Genomic DNA, 20,530 nt, shown 5'->3' with positions numbered 1-20,530 from the left:
AGCTTAGCTTCCTTCAGATGTGGAAATGCAAGCAGGTTCTGAATTTGGCTTTAATGCACATTAAATTATTCAGTGCATGGAAAATATGAATGGACTAGACTTTGGCCAATGAAACATGCATAGAGTTTCAGATCTATTGTGAGGATTATAATGTTGTCAATGCTACTGCTACACTAGCATATTACAGCCCTACACCATGATAAACCATGATGTCTAAAATCTGGGGGGATGGGAAGACCAGGGAAACCACAGGGTCAACATAATTACATGTGTTCTCAAGCATATCTTCACTGAGCCTCACAGCATCTTATTGGGCTATGGGAGGCTGAGAGGCATGGCTCAATCACAGCCCAGATATCTTGTGCTTGGCCGCGTTTTGCCCAGGGGCCTGGGGGTGAAGCCTGGGGACCTCTCACCATCTGTCCTCACTTGGGGTGGTACTTTCACGTTCACAGTGCCATGCCAGACCAAATGGCTGGGGACAAAACCATCCCCCCCGCGAGCCACCCTCTTCATCACCCACTAATGCATGCTTCACATTGGTGTAGTAGTGTTCGTGATAGTAAGTGGATGTCATGGCTCAATGCATGGGGCTGGTCCCAAGGGACCAGAGAGAGCGTATCTTGTGGTGCATACACTGTTGGGGGAGGGCCATTCCCAAAATGGCAGTTAGTCAGACAAAGATATCTTGGCACTCTTGACTATCTTGAAGGGATCTTTCTTATCATCACATTGGTCTTCATTTTTCTTGGGATGCAAATCCAACAGAGAGCATTCTTTGTCATTACACTCACACCCCTTGATTTTCTTGCAAGGAACTGGAGTGAGATTTTGGGACGAACCGTCCCCTTGGTGGAGTTTCTGGCATGAAACATCCATACCAGTGTCTGATGCCTTGCCAGTAAACACTCCTGTCTGATTCGCCAACAAGCATGGCTCTCGATGCTAATTGGATGGTAGTCTATTTTTAAAAAGGTTAGATGAGCGCCTGGCTTTTAAATAATTAAATTTGACACAGATACGGCCGAAGAATGTTGAACCGGTACTCCCATTTACAGGCTTAGCATTAGCATCAGATATATATTTAATTTAAACTTTCCCCTACTCTCCAAATCTTACAGTACAGTCGACATCTGCATTACACATTCATTTTTTTTTAAACAACCAGAGACATGTTGACATCGGTCTTCCTAATTACTTTCATTAAATGCACATTTGCTGACCACAAGCCATGTCCATGCTATACTAATGCTGCAATCTATCTCCAGTATCAGTCAGCAGCATATGTAGTTTTCTAATGTACAGTTATACAGATTTTAATGAAAGTGTTTGAGTAAGTGACTGATAAGGCAACCTAAATCCCAAAATTCATTATCACTGCTTTTGAATGACAGATACTCTTCCTGTAAGTCCCTCAAGCTTTGGGCTTCTGCTCAAGCTTAGCCTAGTATGCATAATGGGATGATAATTCTGTTCATGTATGTCAAATATGGATCCCATCAGGCTAAATCAATCGGAGTAACAGAGGTGAAGCTTTACACAACAGAGCTGTAGCAATAAGACCATGCTGCGTCCTCCCAGACATAGCCTACATGACACACAGGAGCATGAAAACTCTAGCTAATGAATGCACCTCACAATACAAATATAAGAACAACAGGGTGGGGAATGCAGGCAGGAATTTAATGACATGTTTTTGCTGGGCAACAACACAGTAGCTCAAGTGAAGACAAACAAAAAAAGATGTCCGCCAGATGGAGAACTGGCAGAAAACCTGGTGGTTGCAAGTTGCAATGTCTCCTGTGCTGGCCCTAATGAGCAAAGAACCATGGGGCTTCAATAGGGCTTTCGATGTCTGCCACAGCTGTTCGTGTGCAGCAGCTGGCCTGGTGTATGGTGAATTTGCCCCTAAATGCTGATCTTGGGCACGTTTGGCATTTTCCCCACTAATTGTTAAGGTTAGGATTGGGGGAGGGGAAGCTGATCCTAGATCTACAACTAGGGGAAACTTCACTGAGGAGCCAGCTGGTCCCCTAACTAGAACATGTAGAATACCTCGATGACATCACACGAAACAAAGTCAAAGGCAAGACTCAAGCAGGTTGGAGAGATCCCTAGGCAGTGTTACACTGAACTCTAGCTTCAGTTGATTATAGGAATAATAAAGATCTACAGTGGTGTCTGAAATTATTGGCACCCTTGATAAAGATGAGCAAAAATGACTAAATAATTCAAATACTGAGCTATATTGTCTGCTCCAAAAAATTGGGAAATTATATTATTTTATACAAATATAATTGTTCAAAGAAAACTATTTTGTGTAACAATTAATACATTTTTTTCTCAAAAGTAAAAATTATTGATACCCCTGTTTTCAATACCTTTCAATACTTCACTAAAATATTTTATGAGTTGGGGAACACATTGAGAGGGATCTTAGACCAATCCTCCATGCAGAATCCTTCCAGATCCTTGATATCGTTCTTCTGCACTTATAGACTGCACTCTTCAATTCAAACCACAGGTTTTCAACGGGTTTCAAGTCCGGAGACTGAGATGGCCATTGCAAAATGTTTATTTTGTGGCCAATTAACCATTTCGTTGTGGATCTTGATGTGTGCTTGGGGTTATTGTCTTGCTGGAAGATCCACTTGCGTCCAAGTTTCAGCCTCAAGGCAGAGGCAACCAGGTGTTTGGCAAAAAATATCCTGGTACTGGGTAAAGTTCATGATGCGGTTGACCTTAAGAAGGGCCACAGGACCAGTGGAAGCAAAATAGCCCCATAACATCAAAGATCCACCACCATATTTTGGTTATTTTGGGGTTATTTTCTGCTCATGCATTCTCATTTCAACGCCAAACCCACCACTTGTGTGTGGCCAAAGAGCTCTATTTTCATGTCATCTGACCAAAGCACCAGTTCCAATCCAAGTGCCAATGCGGTTCAGCAAACTCCAGGTGTTTACATTTATTGGATGACATGAAAATAGAGCTTTTTGGCCATGCACACCAGTGGAAAAAGGCTCAGTGTAGTTATCCTCGCAAGGTGAGGTATTGAAAGTTATTGAAAACAGAGGTGTCTACACCACATGTCAAACTCATTCCACGGAGGGCTGAGTGTCTGCTGGTTTTCGCTCCACCCTTTTACTTGATTGATTAATTAAGTTCACTAATTAGTAAGGAACTCCTTTCACCTGGTTGTCTAGGTCTTAATTGAAACGAAAAATGAAAAACCTGCAGACACTCGGCCCTCCGTGGAATGAGTTTGACACCCCTCCATACACTATTCAGTGCTTGTTTTCTCACATAAACTGATATTGAGTGAACAGTGTACAATTTTGGCAACCAGGAAATGACAGAGACATTTCCACTAGATAACACAGCCACAAAGTCAGAACAGCTTTCCCAGTTTGACAGCAGATGCTGCTCCAGCGGGAGAAATCAATAGGCGAATATCACAGACAATCACATCACTGGCAGGTAAGTAATACCGTGAAACACTATCATTAGCGGCAGATATATTATTAACATTTTCTGAAATCACAATGCAAAAATTCAAAAAAATCCTGTGTAGCACCTTTAAGTACCTTGCTGTGATTGTTTTCAATTGAAATTATCAAAGAGAAAGAAATAGCTTCTTGGCAAAGAGACATTTGTCAAGCAAGAGTTTTGTTAGGACTGTCTGGGAGTGGTCTGAGTTGGGAGAACGGGAAAATAGCTGTTATTGGCAGAGAGGTTTGGAAATCTATTTCTTAATGGTCTATTGTAATAATAATAATATATAATAATAATATGCCATTTAGCAGACGCTTTTATCCAAAGCGACTTACAGTCATGCGTGCATACATTTTTACGTATGGGTGGTCCCGGGGATCGAACCCACTACCTTGGCGTTACAAGCGCCGTGCTCTACCAGCTGAGCTACAGAGGACCACAATTTGCCGCCTGGTGATGTCACCAGGCAGGCCAAAACTCCATCCCACCAAAACAAGCTGACATTTCAGGCAGTCTTTTCAAACAGCTCTTACACTAAAAGGTTATCAGCATCATTTTCACAGTATTATTCCAACCTCATAGTGTGGAAGTATATATAAAACACAGGAAAATCACGTTTTTGACTGCACTGGGCCTTAAAGAAACATATGGCCTCTCCAGATGGGCGAGAGTGCAGTTTTTAGTAAATAACTCTGTTGGCACATCCCATGTTTTCCAGAGAGATGCTGTCCAGTCTACTCAGCTCACCTATTCTTTTTTGCTGTTTCTCTTTTGATTTCAAAGGAGAACTGTGCCATTGACCAACACAACACCTCTAGATCTATTGAGGTCAATTTGCTGTACATACATAATATAATAGTGTAATCTAAGGACTATGTTTTTTTTAATTAATTCACTGTATCAGCCAAGTATCTAATGGCACATGATTTTAAATTCAGGGGCACAACTTTGGTTTTAGAAGTGGGGGGGACATAACCTGGTGTGGGGTCTGGGGGTCCTCCCTCAATTTGTTGTGGACTCTAAAGCTAATTTCCTACATTTCTACTAGGGCTGTCCCCGACTAAGAAAAATCTTGGTCAGAGTAGTCTATTTGCCGAGTGGTTATCGAAAGGGAGAGAGCTGGAAATATTGCTCAAATACTTTGAGGAACTATTGTCATTCTATAATATAATAATTATAATATGCCATTTAGCAGACATTCTCAGTTGATTGTAAAAACAGACTTTGTTTACTTGCTGTTGGAAGTGAAGAAAGATTACTTTGAGAAGCTCCACAGCTCATTTGTGGTGGTGAGTTAAGACAATCTGAAATACTATCAGACATCCCCAAATGGGCACATTTATAGGCCTACATTTGCGCGCAGGACAGGTAGACTAGTCCTACTTCTATATGCATAATCAGGTGCGAGTCCTTACTCACCATTGACAGGAGCGTTTCAAACAAAAGACGATTAATAAATTGACAAAACTCGTAAATGGAATGAAATAAACAAAAACGTGTAAATGACTGTAATAATAATATATTGAATGCATTAAGATAAATTACCGTAACCAAACAAAAATGTTACGGTAACTTTAGGCTACTACTGGTGATATATGTAATGGGGAATTGATAGACAGCAAACAATGTACACAAAGAAGTTATGAAACAATGAATACCCACGAAATGGCGCCTTCTGGAGAGAGACGTGCCTTGTGCATCTGAGCTACAATCCCCATATTCTTGGACTGTGGCATCCCTGCAGTCTCCTAAATGGATTAGTCCACTGAGACAGGCGCCATTCATTTTCTTTGCGACTGCTTGACTAAAAAAATCTCATGTTTTCAATACAGAACCCTTTTGTCATACAGTATTCCATGTAAGGCACCCGGACCTTATGAAAGTTGCACAGTATACCCTTAATATTGTAATACATCAAATCTAGTGATACATAACCTGACATTTCTGCCATCCATTGTGACATTGTGGGAGGATAACCAACCTTCCAATTAATGGCAATTCATTTCTTAGCCGCTATAAATGCTAGGTTACACAGTTTCTTCTGATGACAGTCTCCGGTATCAACATTTCCAAGCAAACAAATACAGGGAGAAGGGCGAATCAGTAGACATGCTGAAATAAAAGAATATACTCTTTGCCAGAATTCAGCCAGCCTTTACAAGATCATAACATATGCAAATACAGTATGTCCCCTTTTGTGTTTTACACCTCCAGCAGAGGAATTATATTTGAGTGCATGATATTCAGTTTCACTGGCATATAGTATGTTCTATGGATGGTCTTAAACTGCAGTAATTTATGCCTGAGATTATATGAACATGACTGGGCATTCAAACATCTGTATCCATTCATCATCAATAGTGTCTCTTAGGTCTTCCTCATATTTTTATTTGGCATGTTTTGTGTCATCGGGAAAAGCCTCTATCAACCCTTGATACAGTTTAAATCTTCGAAGATTCTGGCTTGTCAAGTGTTCGTGGCACAGAGAGAATAAAGTGTTGTATTTGCAAAAGTTCACCTCAGTGCCGTCACAGACTGGTCTTCCCTGGTTGCCTGACCCTGCTGAGACCTCTGTCAACCATCTGATCCTGCTCACAAATAATTACCTTGGTGTACAATTATACATGATATTATCCAAGAATAGAACTAATGGTTCAATAATTGAAATTACCATTATTCCCAGATCCCAGACTGTAGCCTACCCATCAATTGAAGATGGAACTTTGTATCCATTCACTGATTGTTATAATATACTACAGAATTCACCTGAGCTCCGTAGACTAGTCTTCCCTGGTTGTCTGACCCTGCAGGGACACCTGTCACCATCTGATTCTGCGAAGACATGATGAGCATAGTGTTGTGTACTGACTGTGCACCATGACAGCCTGTAGAGCTGTTTATACCGTGTCAGTGTGAAAAGTAGGGAATTAGCTAGGGAAACTGACAGATCAATAATGTTACATTGCTATACTGACTAATAAAAACTCACAATGCGTTGTCAAAAAACTTCAGAATATCGGTCTTCAATCTTTTGGCCGCTGTTTACATTGTTCGATTCAGGTCTAGTGTGATTGAGCAAAAATAATAGCTAAAGTTTGTGAGCTAGCTAGCTAACGTTTTTGGCTAGCTCTAATGGTACATCAAATGGTGAAAACTAGCCAAGTTAATTTACTTATGTTGAAATGGGACAAAAAGGCTACAAAACATTTCCATACACACAACAGCTGTTAGATACCGCTACCTGACAGATGGCTAGAACTGAATTGGCTGTGGTTGTTACTAGCTAGCTAGCTAGTTCATTCTCTTCAGACAGAACTTCAGTCAAGAGGGGATGAAACATTAGCTAACGTTACATGTACAGTCATGGTCAAAAGTTTTGAGAATGACACAAATACTAATTTTCACAAAGTCTGCTGCCTCAGTTTTGATGATGGCAATTTGCATATACTCCAGAATGTCATGAAGAGTGATCAGATGAATTGCAATTAATTGCAAAGTCCCTCTTTGCCATGGCAATTAACTTAATTCCAAAAACACATTTCCACTGCATTTCAGCCCTGCCACAAAAGAACCAGCTGCCATCATGTCAGTGATTCTCTCGTTAACATAGGTGAGAGTGTTGACGAGGACAAGGCTGGAGATCACTCTGTCATGCTGATTGAGTTAGAATAACAGACTGGAGGCTTTAAAAGGAGGGTGGTGCTTGAAATCATTGTTCTTCCTCATGGTTACCTGCAAGGAAACACGTGCCGTCATCATTGCTTTGCAGAAAAAGGGCTTCACAGGCAAGGATATTGCTGCTAGTAAGATTGCACCTAAATCAACCATTTATCGGATCATCAAGAACTTCAAGGAGAGAGGTTCAATTGTTGTGAAGAAGGTGTCAGGGCGCCCAAGAAAGTCCAGCAAGCACCAGGACCGTCTCCTAAAGTTGATTCAGCTGCAGGATCGGGGCACCACCAGTGCAGAGCTTGCTCAGGAATGGCAGCAGGCAGGTGTGAGTGCATCTGCACGCACAGTGAGGCGAAGACTTTTGGAGGATGGCCTGGTGTCAAGAAGGGAAGCAAAGAAGCCATTTCTCTCCAGGAAAAACATCAGGGACAGACTGATATTCTGCAAAAGGTACAGGGATTGGACTGCTGAGGCCTGGGGTAAAGTCATTTTCTCTGATGAATCCCCTTTCCGATTGTTTGGGGCATCCGGAAAACACCTTGTCCGGAGAAGACAAGGTGAGCGCTACCATCAGTCCTGTGTCATGCCAACAGTAAAGCATCCTGAGACCATTCATGTGTGGGGTTGCTTCTCAGCCAAGGGAGTGGGCTCACTCACAATTCTGCCTAAGAACACAGCCATGAATAAAGAATGGTACCAACACATCCTCCGAGAGCAACTTCTCCCAACCATCCAAGAACAGTTTGGTGACGACATTTTGGGTCCATGGCCAGGAAACTCCCCAGACCTTAATGCCATTGAGAACTTGTGGTCGATCCTCAAGAGGCGGGTGGACAAACAAAAACCCACTAACTCCAAGCATTGATTATGCAAGAATGGGCTGCCATCAGTCAGGATGTGGCCCAGAAGTTAATTGACAGCATGCCAGGGCGGATTGCAGAGGTCTTGTCAATAAACGCCTTTGACGCTTATGGAATGCTTGTAATTATACTTCAGTATACCATAGTAACATCTGACAAAAATATATCATGACACATAACAGCGAACTTTGTGAAGACCAATACTTGTGTCATTCTCAAAACTTTTGACCACGACTGTAGTATGAATGCCCCAACCACTGGAATGCCCTGACTTCTGCAGAGGCCTTATCACCATAAATGCTGCAGGGCCAATGCTGACATCGGATTGACCATGCAGCGCCTTTAAGGCAGCCTTTCAGAAGCTTTGCCTTCACACAGCCTGTCTGCACGCTCTGTGGTGTCCCCGCGGTCCTAAATCCACTCTTTAAAACTGCCCCTCTGAGGAGGGGGGGGGGGGGGTCATGACTTCTCAAACCCCAAACCCAGGCCTGTTCTGTTTCGCAAGCGTTCCCGGAAGTCTCGCGATGTTACGCCTCCGCGTTCAGAAACTCTGTGATACAACTCACAAGAAAAACACAAGACGTCATATCATGCGCCGACGCACGAGTCTTGCGTGCATAATCGCACGTGTTTCAAAATGTCTGCCGTCTGTGTTGTTGTCGTGTGCTGAGCTGTTCATTTTTTTTTTTAGCACCTATCGTTTTTTTATTATTCTAACTAGTTCAAAGTGTTGAAAAAGTATAAAAAGTGCTGATACTAATCACAATGGCTCAAAGAAAGAAGAAGCTAACTAAGAAAAAGAGACAGACTGGCCACCGGGAGCCTGACGAGTCGGATGGTGGAGATTTCGAAGTTGCTGCTAAAATTAGGGACGATGATTCTGTAAGAACCATTTCATTTTTCTGTTATTGTAGCTAGGTAAACAATTTGCTGTAGTCATTTGAGCAAACGTATGTAAATCTACCTGCTATTAATTTACTTAGCTAGTTGCTAACCCTCTGCTAGCTAACATGCTAACTAGGCAATTAGCGGTGGATGTCAACTTGTGTGCAGGGTTTGCCTGTTGTGGGGCTTTGCGTAACGTTAGGCCTAGAATTGATTTATGGTCAATTACATGAACCATTATTAAAGCTAGAATCCTAATTGAAACAATAAGAGAGCGTGCTCCCCACCCCGGTTTCGCTAAGGAATGAGGCTGGAGAAATGTAATCACTCAAATTCATAGACATAGCTATGGATGCAAGGATAGATCATCCATAATATCACATCGTTTTAACCATGTGTTGAGGCTATACAGTGTTTGTTTACGTTTACTAAAATTGGAGTAAAACAAGCTTATATTTTCGGTTCTGATGCGGTACGACATGCATTTATAAGTTATATTCTGCAATAATCAATGGGTATAACGTTATATTGTAGCGAAGTGAACCCGGGTCTCTGGCATGAAAGGCAAATACTATACGCATCGCGCTAACCCACTTGGTGGGAACCGTCATGTGACTAATATAGCTAGCGCGTAATCCGAATGGGAACCCACGTCCCCGTGCTTCGACATTCGTTCAAGGCCCTTCACGTGTCCGACCGTGCGTTCCGATGGACTCACGGCGCCATCCCACTTCTGACACTAGTGTAGCGAGCGGGAACGCAATCCCGGGTCTCTGGCGTAAAAGGCAAACACCCTGCACATCGCGCCAATAGGGTTAACCCACTTGGTCGGAATTGTAACTAGGTGCATATAGCGAGGATCGCTACAATGTAATTAATTTACAAGTCCAAAATGGATGTAGCAACTAAGGATACTAGCTTTTAAAGTAGCGCTAGATTTGGATTTGAGTGGGAGATGATTATGAGTTTCAGTCCCCATAATGACAATGTCATGGTATTTCATGCAATGCATGTGTTTTTCAGCCTGGAAGAAAGTTACCCCGGTTCCCTGGTGCTTCATCAGAGTGTCTGTCTGATGTTGAACCAGACACAAGGGAGCTGGTCAGAGCTCAGAACAAGAAGAAAAAGAAGTCTGGGGGCTTCCAGTCCATGGGTGAGAAATTTGAGTAGGCTTATCTGAAGGCCATCTTTGTAAGACACTTACAGATGTTATACAACAGGGGTGTCAAACTCATTCCATGGAGGGCCTAGTACAGGTTTTTGTTTTTCCCTTTCAATTAAGACCTAGACAACCAGGTGAGGGGGAGTTCCTTACTAATGAGTGACCTTACCCCGTAGAGTCTATTGACACACCGGTGCGTCTATAAGTTATATAATACAAAAAAATCCCCATCAAAATCCACCAGTTTAAGCTACAGTGACTCATCAGAAGGTAACCGGTACAGGTAAAATAAATTAATGGAAATGTGGAGGTAGTTTTGTGCCTACCCCCCCAAATTTTTTTTTGTTAAATATGTGTAATTAAAAAATATATACATACACTACCAGTCAAACGTTTGGACACGCCTACTCATTCAAGGGTTTTTCTTTATTTTAAATATTTTTTACATTGTAGAATAAAAGTGAAGACATCAAAACTATGAAATAACACACATGGAATCATGTAGTAACCAAAAAAGTGTTAAACATATCAAGATATATTTTATATTTGAGATTCTTCAAATAGCCATCCTTTGCCTTGATGACAGCTTTGCACATTCTTGGCATTCTCTCAACCACCTTCATGAGGTAGTCACCTTGAATGCATTTCAATTAACAGGTGTGCCTTCTTAAAAGTGAATTTAAGGAATTTCTTTCCTTAATGCGTTTGACCCAATCAGTTCTGTTGTGACAAGGTGGGGAGGTATACAGAAGATAGCCCTATTTGGTAAAAGACAGAGTCCATATTATGGCAAGAACAGCTCAAATAAGGAAAGAGAAATGACAGTCCATCATTACTACATTTCAAGGACATTTAAAGTTTCTTCAAGTGCAGTCGCAAAAACCATCAAGCGCTATGATAAAACTGGCTGTCATGAGGACCGCCACAGGAATGGAAGAACCAGAGTTACCCCTGTTGCAGAGGATAAATTCATTAGAGTTACCAGCCTCAAAAATTGCAGCTGAAATAAATGCTTCACAGAGTTCAAGTAACAGACACATCTCAACATCAATTGTTCAGAGGGGACTGTGTGAATCAGGCCTTCATGGTCGAATTGCTGCAAAGAAACCACTATTAAAGGACACCAATAAGAAGAAGAGACCTGCTTGGGCCAAGTATCACGAGCAATGGACATTAGACCGGTGGAAATTTGTCCTTTAGTCTGGAGTCCAAATTGGAGATTTTTGGTTCAAACCGCTGTGTCTTTGTGAGACGTGTGGGTGAACGGACGATCTCCGCATGTGTAGTTCCCACCGTAAAGCATGGAGGAGGTGGTGTTATGGTGTGGGGGTGCTTTGCTGGTGACACCGTCTGTGATTTATTTCGAATTCAAGGCACACTTAACCAGCATGGCTACCACAGCATTCTGCAGCGATACGCCATCCCATCTGATTTGGGCTTTGTGGGACTATCATTTGTTTTTCAACAGGACAATGACCCAACACACCTCCAGGCTGTGTAGGGGCTATTTGACCAAGAAGGAGAGTGATGGAGTGCTGCGTCAGATGACCTGGCCTCCACAATTCCCTGATCTCAACCCAATTGAGATGGTTTGGAATGAGTCGGACAGCAGATTGAAGGAAAAGCAGTCAACAAGTGCTCAGCATATGTGCGAACTCCTTCAAGACTGTTGGAAAAGCATTCCAGGTGAAGCTGGTTGAGAGAATGCCAAGAATGTGCAAAGCTGTCATAAAGGCAAAAGGTGGCTATTTGAAGAATCTCAAATATAAAATATATTTTGATTTGTTTAACACTTTTTTGGTTACTACATGATTCCATATGTGTTATTTCAACGTTTTGAAGTCTTCACTATTATTCTACAATGTAGAAAATAGTAAAAATAAAGAAAAACCCTTGAATGAGTATGTGTCCAAACTTTTGACTGGTACTGTGTTTCCTGAGCTTTCTTATATCTCCTAGATATAGGACATGCATCAAAACCTTATTCCGTATAATACATCTCTTTTGCCATTCATGAATGTGGTGTTATTCAATGCGTTTCTATGGGATTTGGTACTAAAGGCCAAACTGCAATATTTTATCAACAAAACAATCATATATTATTTTGCCACTGGGTCCTACATTTCAAAATCAAATGGCTAAATGATCCATGTGGTGTGGTGGGGATCCATACCAACGTCTTAGATTCTAGAGAATGAATACATCAATCAACAACAAGGAAGGAGCGAAAACCAGCAGACACTCGGCCCTCCGTGGAATGAGTTTGACGTGTTATATAGCAATGTGTCCTGAGTATGTCGTAACAGCCATCTTTTGTTAATTGCAGGTCTCAGTTACCCCGTTTTTAAAGGAGTCATGAAGAAGGGCTACAAAGTCCCTACTCCAATCCAGAGAAAGGTATGCCAGTGCCCTTAGATCTTTCACTAATATATCAGGTTGATTGTTTATGAGACCTCTCTCCCTCTCAGACTATCCCCGTGATTCTAGATGGCAAGGACATGGTTGCCATGGCAAGGACAGGCAGCGGAAAGACTGCTGCGTTTTTGGTGCCCATGTTTGAGAAGCTGAAGGTCCCCCAGGCCCAGACGGGGGCCAGGGCTCTAATTCTGACCCCCACCAGAGAGTTGGCACTGCAAACCATGAAGTTCACCAAAGAGGTCAACATCACTTTACAATATAATATACATATTTGTATGTAAACGGGCTAATCTTTGATTTTTCAGGGATTGTATGTTGTTTTGGTCAATAACAGCAAATAGTAACTATATTCCCTTTATTGTATTTCAGTTGGGAAAATTCACCGGCCTTAAGACAGCTTTGATCCTTGGTGGAGACAGGTATTAATTACATCTTCAGTCTTGTTGTGTTTAAATTTGTTATTGTCCTTACAAGCATAAACTGAACAAGGCCACTGTGCCAGACAGAATACATTTTTCTTTTTTTACATTTTAGTAATTTAGCAGACGCTCTTATCCAGAGCGACTTACAGTTAGTGAGTGCATGCATTATTTTTATTTTTTTCATACTGGCCCCCCATGGGAATCGAACCCACAACCCTGGCGTTGCAAACGCCATGCTCTACCAACTGAGCTACATCCCTGCCGGCCATTCCCTCCCCTACCCTGGACACCGCTGGGCCAATTGTGCGCCGCCCCATGGGTCTCCCGGTCGCGGCCGGCTACGACAGAGCCTGGATTCGAACCAGGATCTCTAGTGGCACAGCTAGCCTTAGACCACTGCGCCACTCGGGAGGACAGGGCACATTCTTAAAGCATGCGCAGACCAGCTGGCAAGTGTATTCACAGACATTTTCAATCTATCCTTGTCCCAGTCTAATCCCAACATGTTTCAAGCTGACCACCATTGTCCCTGTTCCCCAATAGCTCCAAGGTAACCTGCCTAAATGACTATCGCCCTGTAGCACTCACATCTGTAATTAGGAACTGGTTTGAAAGGCTGGACATCACACCATCATCTCAGACACCCTAGACCCACTCCAATTTGCATACCGCCCCAACAGATCCACACATGACGCAATCTCAATTGCACTTCACACTGCCCTCTTCCACCTGGACAAGAGGAGAAATAACTATGTGAGAATTCTGTTCATAGACTACAGCTCAGTGTTCAACACCATAGTCCCCTCCAAGCTCATCACCAAGCTAGGGACCCTGGGACTGAACCTCAGCAACTGGATTCTGGACTTCCTGACGGGCCGGCCCCAGGTGATGAGGGTAGGCAACAACACCTCCACGACACTGACCCTCAACACTGCTGAGCTCCCTGCCATCCTGGACCTCTATATCAGGCGGTGTCAGAGGAAGGCCTGAAAAATTGCCAAAGACTTTAGCCTCCCCAAGCCATAAACTGTTCACTCTGCTACTGTCCGGCAAACGGTACCGAAGCATCGGCTCTCGGACCAACAGGCTCCGAGACCGCTTCTACCCCCAAGCCATAAGACTGTTAAATAGCCAGACTGCTAAATAGTCAATTAATGGTGCCCAAACTATCTGCACTGACTCTATCTTGCACTGACCCTACGCACACTCACTGGACTATATTTACACACCATATACACACTCACTCACACACAAAACACTCCCACACACATTCACATACACTACATATGCACACAGACCGACACAACACACATGGCACACACACACTTTACTAATTTGCTGCTGCTACTCTGTTCTTTATTTTATTTGTATTATTATCTATCCTGATGCCTAGTCACTTTACCCTGCCTTCATGTACATATCTACCTCAAATACCTCGTACCCCTGCACATTGATCTGGTACTCCCTGTATATAGCTCCATTCTTGTGTTTTTAATTTTATTCCTCGTGTTACTATTACTTTTTTTATTTTTAAACTCTGCATTGTTGGGAAGGGCCTGTAAGCAAGCATTTCACGGTAAAGTCTACACCAGTTGAATTCGGCGCATGTGACAAACAATTTGATTTGAACCTCTTGTTTATTTTCAGAATGGATGATCAGTTTGCTGCACTTCATGAGAACCCGGACATGTATGTACACAATGGCCTTCACAATGTACTGCTGTAATTTGCCATAATGCAATTTTAAACAATGATAAGGTTATGTTTTGTTGTTCTCTGCTGTAGATTTGAGTTATCTCTTCTGCCTACAGAATTATCGGTACCCCAGGTCGTCTGATGCACGTTGTCATGGAGATGAACCTGAAGCTACAGAGCGTGGAGTACGTTGTGTTTGACGAGGCTGACAGGCTGTTTGAGATGGGCTTTGCCGACCAGCTCCAGGAGATCATCCGGAGGCTCCCAGACAACAGACAGACACTGCTGTTCTCTGCCACCCTGCCCAAACTGCTGGTGGAGTTTGCTAGAGCTGGTAAGCCCACCCACAACATCCCTTCAATGGCAATGTAAAGCCCACCCACAACCTCTGCCTTCTTGTGCAACCTTTTGATAATGAGTTGTGTACGAGGCAAGATGTGTAGTGCTCTATACGGGTTGTGTTTTGTGTAGGGTTGACGGAGCCAGTGCTGATTCGTCTGGACGTGGATTCCAAGCTGAGTGAGCTGCTGAAGGTAAAGCTAAAGGACTCGCTAAAACACAGCCACAAAATGTGAAGTTTGTTTGACCCAGTTGAATGCGACATGTGAAACCTGTGATTAATTCAATTAGTTAATATAAAAGTTGAAGCATAACATTGCATTTTCTCCTCTCCCAGCTGTCGTTCTTCCACCTGAGGATGGATGATAAGCCGGCTCTGCTTCTCCACCTGCTGAGGAACGTGGCGAAGCCCCAGGAGCAGACGGTGGTCTTTGTTGCCACCAAACACCATGTCGAGTACCTCAAAGAGGTGAGACCCACGTGAATAAAAGGGTAAACTAATGGAAGGTTTGGTTGTCCTCAGCCTTGTACTTTTAAACACATTTAGACTCTAACTCTTTGTGTTACCCTATGTTTAGCTGCTGTCCTCTGAGGGTGTGGAGTGTGCCTACATCTACAGTGCCCTGGACCAGACTGCCAGGAAGATCAACATTGGTAAATTTGTTCACCGCAAGGCCATGGTGTTGATCGTGACAGACGTGGCTGCTCGCGGTATAGACATCCCCCTGCTGGACAATGTCATCAACTACAACTTCCCCTCCAAGGCCAAGCTTTTCCTGCACAGAGTCGGTGGGTAATTCAAACAGTTGACCAGCATGTTGACCATTAATTGTGGTGATGTTTTAGGTTATCTTGACTTGTCATTTATGTACTTGGGACAGAAAGGCCAATGACAAAACCATCTGAATCAATGAAATATAGTGCCTTCCTCACCATTGACTGTTGGCTCATCTCTGCCTTTTCAATATCAGGTCGAGTGGCGCGCGCAGGCCGCGGTGGCGCAGCCTATAGCCTGGTGTCTACAGATGAGATACCTTTTGTCTATGACCTCCATCTCTTCCTGGGGAGACCCCTTCAGCTGGCTACACCTGACCACCAACAAGGTACCAGCACTGGGCAAAACATGTCATACACAGTATGAGGGAATGGAGCCATTGCTTACCCCTCCAGTTGTCTGTTCAAACTTGTTTTCTGTCATAGGTACTCAATTCTCTTGCTTACTCTCAGACATAAAAAATAAAATTATATATATACACTACCGTTCAACTGGCAGCTTCATTAAATAGTACCCGCAAAACACCTTCTAGGCAGAGTTGTAAAGAAAAAGCCCTATCTCAGACTGGCCAATAAAAGTAAAATATTAAGATGGCCAGTCTGAGATATGGCTTTTTCTTTGCAACTCTGCCTAGAAGGTCAGCATCCTGGAGTCGCCTCTTCACTGTTGACGTTGAGACTGGTGTTTTGCGGGTACTATTTAATGAAGTTGCCAGTTGAGGACCTGTGAGGAGTCTGTTTCTAACACTCTCTTTCTCCATCTCCTGCTTAATATCTTTCTCTCCCTTCTTCCCTCTCTCCCTCCGTCCAGAGTCGGACGGTGTGTTTGGTCGTGTTCCCCAGAGCATCCTGGATGATGAGGAATCCCAGCTGATCACGGCCCATGAGAACTCTCATGACCTGCAGAACCTGCGCCGAATAGCGGACAACGCCTACAAGCAGTACATCAAATCCCGGCCCATGCCCTCACCAGAGTCCTTTAAACGGGTCAAGAACACAGAGCTCCCCAGCATGGCTGTCCACCCACTGTTAGGTCAGTAGGATGACTGACCTGTTAACAGAATGGTCTTTCCAGTGCGCTGCAGATGGTCCTTAAAGTTGTGATGTTAATCAATGAAGTTTCTGTCTCAATGGATCCTCATCAGATTTAAGGTTCTCTCATAAAAATCCCTCACAGACACTCCCTTACGCTTGCTAAGATATTAACCCACGTTTCATTTGTCTATTGCCAGGGTCAGGCTTGGAGAAAATGGAACTGGAGCGCCTTCAAATGGTGGACTGCATTAAGGGCTACAAGGCTAGAGCTGTGAGTTTGGATTGAAAATGCATATTGGAAACTATTCTCTATAATGAATGAATAACCGTTAGTAATACTGTTTTAAACAACCATGGCACTTTTTCTCCAGACGATCTTTGAGATCAATTCGAACAGCAAGACCAACGCCAGCGTGGTGATGCGAGCGAAGCGTACCAGGGACATGCGGCTGGTGGATAGGTTCACACAGAAGAAGGAGGTTCTGGCTGCAGAGGGCAGGTATCACGTTCCTGTCACTCCCCTACCCTCCACACACCACACAGCAGACCAGGAGGACAGTGAAGAGGAGGACCTTCAGGTTAGCACTACTGAGTATCCATCTAGCATGTGTGTGTTCCATTGCTAATCAACAATGGTGCGTAGCACCACCACAGACAAAGTAGTATCATATGACTAATCAGGATGTCATTTCTCCACCAGGGTGTGTTTTCTGAGGTGGTGGGGGGGAAGCGGAGGAAGCCACAGGAGGACGGCCGTACGGAGAGGCCAGACAGCAAGAAGACCAAACAGACAGGCCGCGATGAGGAGAACTACATCCCCTATAGACCCAAGGACTTCAACTCTGAAAGAGGGTATGGGAAAGGCTGACTACACAGTCCACTCCGCTTTAACGGCTTTAAAAACAAGACCAAAATAGTCATTCTGTGAATGTGGGCTAATGGTACAACAGAGCCATAGTGATATTGACTCTGGGTGTGTGTGTGTGTTTTCAGACTGAGCCTGGGAGCGGAGGGCACAACGTTTGAGCAGCAGGCTTCTACTGCTGTACTGGACCTGATGGGAGACGAAGGAGACAGACTCAACCAGCACAAACACATGATGAAGTGGTAAGAGAGAACACCACGGCACAGACACACACACACACACTCCCCATGCGACCTCACTTGACGTCTCCTCCATCTCTCTGCAGGGATCGCAAGAGAAAGCGCTTTGTCAAAGAAACAGGAAAGGAGGCAGACCAGAAGAAGAAGAAGAGAACGGAGAGCGGACAGATGATCAACAACAAGAATAAGAAGAACTTGTATCCTTTTTGTCATGTCAAACTGATCTTTACTGATGAAAGCTTTTAATAAGGTATAGGAGGGAAATTCCAACACCCTCAGCTTATTGTGCATAAGTCCTCACTCTTAATTGTACCACTGCAATGTTATTAGGATGTTCTATCTCCTTGACCCTGTGTGTCGCAGCTATGAGGAGTGGAAGAAGAAGTACAAGGTGGACGATGGAGGGGGTGGAGATTCGGATGGAGAGACCGGAGGCAGAGGAAGGAGGGGTGGAGGAGGTAGGAGTGCAAATCATCAGAGGGCTGTAGCTAGAGTTTTGATCGGTTGTTTGTGATGGGTCTGATGAATGACTAATGTCTCTTAAGTAAAGCTGACATCCCTTTTGGACATTCTCCAAGCTCCAGTCTTCGGGCTCTACTACCTAAGATCTATTCCGAAACACTCACAGCAATATCCAGTTTGATGTATTTGCAAAACAGCATGTCAAAATAATGAACAATTGAAATGCTGCCTAGGCCCTTCTCTTCTCTAATCCTGTCTCACTCCCTCTCTCTCTTCCAGGTCGAGGCAGGCCTGGAAGGGGCCGAGGTGGCCCATCCAGGGGCCCCAACTCCCAACCCCTGGGGCCCCCAGGGCAGCAAAGGGATGGTAGTGGTGGCTCCCGGGGCCCGCGCTCGGAGCTGAAGAGCAGAGATCAGATCCTGAAGCAGCGCAGAAAAACAGAGAAACAGAGGTTCCTGCAGAGCGGAGGCTTGAAGAAGCTCCGGGGCAAGGGCAAGCAGCGCCTCAACGATCAAAAGAAGTCAGGCTTTGGCCGTGGTGTCCACAAGAAGGGCAAGATGAAGAAGAGACTGTGAGGGAGGGGGTGATGAATAGGTGAGAGATGGAAGGATTGGCAGAGAGAGGTGACAATGGATGGAGGCTTTTTTTAAACCTCCATCGGGGGGGTTATGGAGAAACTCCAAGGGTGGATCTCAATAGCCTAAAGTTGCCTTCCTCTCATGACTCCTCTCCATTTGTACTGGTCAGTCAGTGCAGATGTATGAAGAGAAACAAGCAGAGGAAGACATTTTAGACTATTGAGATGCACCCTAACCCAAAGGGTTCTTGCAGAGCTCCATGTATGATACAGCAGTGCGGTGTCATGATAAGATCCCCATCCGTGTCCACATATTTTATGTGCCCCTAGCCTTGATGCAGAGATTTTGCATAACAGGGCTAGAGTGATTGAAACCTGTCTTTTATAAAATATATGTGCATCATAACCTATCCAGATGGATTGCACTCTTAATATGATATTTGTATTTGTTTATGTATATTATTAATTCAAAGCTAATACAAATGTGATTGTGTTATCTGTGACTGTGTCATTCTTTCATTAGAAAGTCTTAGGAGGAACTGAAAAACCCATGACAGTAGATAATACAAAGCTGCCTAATGAGCACTGTGAAATACATTCCTGTTTTCTCTGGGCATAATACAAAGCTGCTTAATGAGCACTGTGAAATACATTCCTGTTTTCTCTGGGCAGTGGAGCATTGAGGAGGTCAACCACATTGTGCAAGAATAACCTTCTGCCATTCTTCACCACAAGGTGGCAGTAAAGCCTAGAGAGAAGTCTGCCAGAGGAAACTCTGTCACTACCAACCTGTTTGTAAGAGATCTGACCCAGCTGACAGCAGAGCAACCAGAGGGTGTTGAGAGATTGACTCCGGGCCAAGAGTGTGGTGGAGATTGACGTTCACTAGAATAAGGAGAATTAAGGGAATGTTTCTGTCAGCAAAGAGCCCCAAATCCAAAGTCTCGCTTCCCTAAATTGCCTCCCATCGCTCAGCAATAAGATGGCTGTATTCTACATACTAAACAGGACATATTTGGGAAAGGTCTTTGTAGAACAAGGAAAAGTAATGTACATGATCAAAACTGGTTTTTGGCTCTGATTTTCAATATGATTAGTAATGTTTTTTAAAATGTTAAATGAAATGTTATCTTCAGTATTTATAAAGTAATGTTAAACTAAAGATGTGTGATTATAATACTTTATGACTATATATATTTTCAGTTTTTTCCCTACTTTCTATGAACTCTAAATATACAGCAAAAGTATTCATTTTATTAATTGAACATACTAAAACCTACATTAGATAACTTAAATTTGCCAAAAACATACTTTATTTTTCATCAATCTGTGTTTTTGTTATAGCCAACACTGAACTTTGCATTCATGTACCGAATGTGTGAAGCTGAACAAATACCACATTTTAGTCATTTAGCAGACGCTCTTATCCAGAGCGACTTACAGTTAGTGAACACATATATTTTTTTTTATACTGGCCCCCCGTGGGAATCGAACCCACAACCCTGCCGTTGCAAACGCCATGCTCTATCAACTGAGCTACATCCCTGCCGGCCATTCCCTCCCCTACCCTGGACGACGCTTGGCCAATTGTGCGCCGCCCATGAGTCTCCCGGTCGCGACAGAGCCTGGA

The 20,530-nt window shown here is 43.5% G+C and overlaps 1 protein-coding gene across 1 annotated transcript; it reads left to right on the top strand.

The window, feature by feature from the left end:
• Positions 1 to 8,642: 8,642 nt before the first annotated feature.
• Positions 8,643 to 19,398, top strand: LOC311100157 (ATP-dependent RNA helicase DDX54-like). Its single transcript, XM_084140941.1, has 19 exons — positions 8,643 to 8,909; positions 9,936 to 10,065; positions 12,401 to 12,471; positions 12,543 to 12,731; positions 12,862 to 12,911; positions 14,562 to 14,603; positions 14,726 to 14,943; positions 15,081 to 15,142; positions 15,286 to 15,417; positions 15,527 to 15,737; positions 15,920 to 16,051; positions 16,534 to 16,755; positions 16,955 to 17,028; positions 17,129 to 17,335; positions 17,458 to 17,609; positions 17,751 to 17,864; positions 17,948 to 18,058; positions 18,225 to 18,319; positions 18,603 to 19,398. Exons 1-19 carry the CDS (start codon positions 8,793 to 8,795, stop codon positions 18,896 to 18,898), a joined length of 2,625 nt encoding a protein of 874 aa, XP_083997067.1. The 5' UTR covers positions 8,643 to 8,792; the 3' UTR covers positions 18,899 to 19,398.
• The last annotated feature ends 1,132 nt before the right edge of the window (positions 19,399 to 20,530 follow it).

This window comes from Coregonus lavaretus (assembly GCF_964263955.1).
Source record: "Coregonus lavaretus genome assembly, chromosome: 24".
Taxonomy (NCBI): Eukaryota; Metazoa; Chordata; class Actinopteri; order Salmoniformes; family Salmonidae; genus Coregonus; species Coregonus lavaretus.
This window is presented reverse-complemented; position numbering and strand designations above follow the sequence as displayed.